This window comes from Aspergillus welwitschiae, assembly GCF_003344945.1.
Source record: "Aspergillus welwitschiae strain CBS 139.54b unplaced genomic scaffold BDQ94scaffold_260, whole genome shotgun sequence".
Lineage (NCBI taxonomy): Eukaryota > Fungi > Ascomycota > Eurotiomycetes > Eurotiales > Aspergillaceae > Aspergillus > Aspergillus welwitschiae.
In genome coordinates, this window is record NW_020798954.1 from 1 (window position 1) to 2,891 (window position 2,891).

At 50.5% G+C, this 2,891-nt stretch overlaps 2 protein-coding genes across 2 annotated transcripts; both read right to left on the reverse strand.

Annotated features, from left to right (window-relative positions):
• BDQ94DRAFT_180796 (uncharacterized protein) lies at positions 1–973 on the reverse strand (the record flags this gene model as incomplete). The annotated part of the gene is made up of 2 exons (XM_026773729.1): positions 1–250; positions 304–973. The coding sequence occupies 2 exons, from the start codon at positions 971–973 to the stop codon at positions 3–5; spliced, it is 918 nt and encodes a 305-aa protein (XP_026619149.1).
• Positions 974–1,431: 458 nt separating this feature from the next.
• Positions 1,432–1,977, reverse strand: BDQ94DRAFT_180798 (uncharacterized protein; the record flags this gene model as incomplete). The annotated part of the gene is made up of 4 exons (XM_026773730.1): positions 1,777–1,977; positions 1,660–1,713; positions 1,553–1,613; positions 1,432–1,505 (listed from the first exon to the last, which is right to left on the reverse strand). Exons 1-4 carry the CDS (start codon positions 1,942–1,944, stop codon positions 1,432–1,434), a joined length of 357 nt encoding a protein of 118 aa, XP_026619150.1. The 5' UTR covers positions 1,945–1,977.
• Between the last annotated feature and the right edge of the window lie 914 nt (positions 1,978–2,891).

Sequence of the window (2,891 nt, forward strand, 5' to 3'; positions counted from 1 at the left end):
TTTCAAGTCAGTTGCCACATCGCATGACGAGGCTGGAATATGAGCCAACTTACTTGCACTAATCTATCCAAGCATCGCGCGGAGGTGCTTTTGGCCAGCGCCGATTTAAGGCTTCGGATCTCCTGGCTCCAAGTAAAATTGGAGCCATTTTTCTGCATGATCTTGTCGAGAATCGACCGTAGAGCATTGAATGTAGAAGTCATTGCGTCGGCCCGGGAAGGGTCGACTTGGCGACTGTTCTCGATACCCGCTATACCTCACTCGATATCAGTGTCGTGCGGTCTGTCGCTGGGACGGACATACCAATTTTTATTTCACCCTCCTCGGTGAACAAGATATCTCGAGGTGTGAGGCTGGCCAGCTCCCTGGACTGGCCGCGTAAGAATTGAAGGCACCTGAACACCTGTGAACCATGAATGAACGATCTTGTGCCTAGTAGGATGGGAACGGCACCTACAGGCCACAAGATCTGGGCCACTTCACTTTCGGTGATGCGACAGCTCAGCGCTAAAACTTCGTGGAGAGTGCACTCGAAGGGCTCCCACACAAGAAGATATCGTTCTGCATACTGGAACACATCTAGAAGGCGCGGGATACTGCGATGAGCTAGCAGATCAATCATTTGGACACACATCTCTATTGCCGATCGCTCCACGGCCTGCATCTGGATGTGGACTAAGGTGGCCTTATTCTTTCGATGCCTAGCCAGCACCATGATTCGCCCATAGTAGATGCAGGCGCGAGGTTCATATACCTCCCAAGGGCTTTGTGCTAGGATCTCGCGGGGAGCCGGGTTGGGAGCGAACTGCTGTGGCGGTAGACAATTCAGCCCGGAAGTGGCACGACTGAACGCCTGGTTGCTTGGGACATGATCCGAGGTAGTAATTGTCGCTGCATGTTGCGTAGAGACCACAGGCGGTCTAGTTCGTCCGAACCAAACGGTGCCACGAACGTCTCTTCTCGCGGCTGGCATGGCCGGCTCAAGTGAAAGTCAGAAATACGAGTGCCCGTCCCCGTGTCCAGATACTTTTCGTAGATGAGCCCGCCGTCGCTAAGGAGTATGCTCACTGAATTCTGTATAGTAGAGGGTGTTGGGAAGCTGGTGCAATTATATGGTCTACCTACAGCCGCCACGGGCATTCCTCTGGTTAAAGTACGACATGTTCCAATGACCACAACGGCTAACACAACAAGGACAGGTGAAGGAAGAATTTTGTGACAATTGTTCGTGGGGAATTGTGAAGGATAGCCGGAAGCTGATCGCTACGTCAGGGAAAGAGTAACCGCATTTCTAAGAATGAACATGCCAGCCCTCGAGAAGCCCCGCCTTCGTTTGCTCGGGATCATAGGCTTGCTAGTTCACCTGATTAACCAACAGCTTGTTGCGTATAATCAGGGGTCTTGGGTTGGTCTTGGGGGCTTCTAGGTCGGCTAGGTTGGCCGATGAGGATGATGCGCATGGTGTGGTCTGCGAAGACGGCTGCCCCGTCGTTTGTTCGATTCATCTAGATGATCCCTTAGTGAACGTTGTGTCAAGAGAACCCCAACTCACGCCTCATAGGAAGCTCGGTAGGTTCGCAACACGGAGGATTTGATGTGCTAGGACGGACTTCCTGGCATCTGTCTGCCCACTACACATGTCCTTTTGCATTGCCATACCATCCGACCGTCCCACGCCTCCGGATCCCTTCGGTGAATCACAAATCCGCATATCTATGGTCTGCCAATTCAAAAGACCCGGTATAATTTCAAGTGTCGGGTCATTTGTGTGCTCACCATGGCGGTAGATAGCGCCCATTCAGTCAAAACTCTGGCAAGAAGCATGGCTGAATCTGAGAGTAAAATTCTGTATACTTTCACCAGCTGCTGTCCTCGGTGGAATGGAGCAAGGAAAATTCGAGGAAGAAGTTCATGCTCTCCATATATGTTGCCCAATTTGCTCATTTGGCAAATGCGCAACCTACACCGTCTATCAACTTGAAAGGAGATCAGGTTCCGATGCGTGAGATGTGATCAGTATGTCCACACTTTTTGCACTCTGGTCAATACATTCAATTTTGGCATGCCTGTCGATTCTCTATGTGTCTCGTGGAGTTATCAGAAGCCGGTTGTGCCGGACACGCTGGAGTAGCTAGTGTCCGTCGTGATACACATATATCATTGGCCATTCATGCACCAAATGTATAGGACATTGATGCGCATGATTACAATCGTGAGCGATAAGGCCTACATTTGTAGTAGCCTAGGGTAATCGTGTATGCAGACTCCAGTATACCCATGTGTTAGTCTCTTTGTTCTACGCCCTCAGCCCAGAGGTCGAAACACTAGGACATAATATTTCTTCGGTGCGCATTCGGATTCCCCAGGTGGGCTTCAAATTGATCCCCTGGACAGCTTCCTCATAAGGACTAGTCCCGGGCCTTCCCGAGCACCAGCAAATGTTGATGGTCCAGGACAACAACAATCGATTAGAGGGACCGGCCAGAAGGCGGTGAAGTGACGCGCCCGCCTGGGCATCTGAACAGACTAATGCCCGCACAGATTGCGCATCCCGTTCCCGGACACGGTATCGCAAATATTTGACCGAGTCTACTCGGTTACCCCTTCATCATCTTTCACCATCTCTCGCGATCTTTTGACCATGCTTTCATCCTTCCTTGCCTCTTTACCTCGTCTCCCTCTCTTCCCCCACTTGCCTCTCTGTTTCTATCTTTTCCTTTCCTTTTTCCCTTTTGTGACCCGCTTCATTTGTGTTGTGATATGAGGCTGGTGCAGATCAGGAACCAAGCCGAACCATCGGAATTAATCCCGAAGTATGTATACGAAGAATCAACTTGATTTCCAATCAAGTTGATCTTCTCGTTGTATATATAGCCTCATGTTTCCCTCTG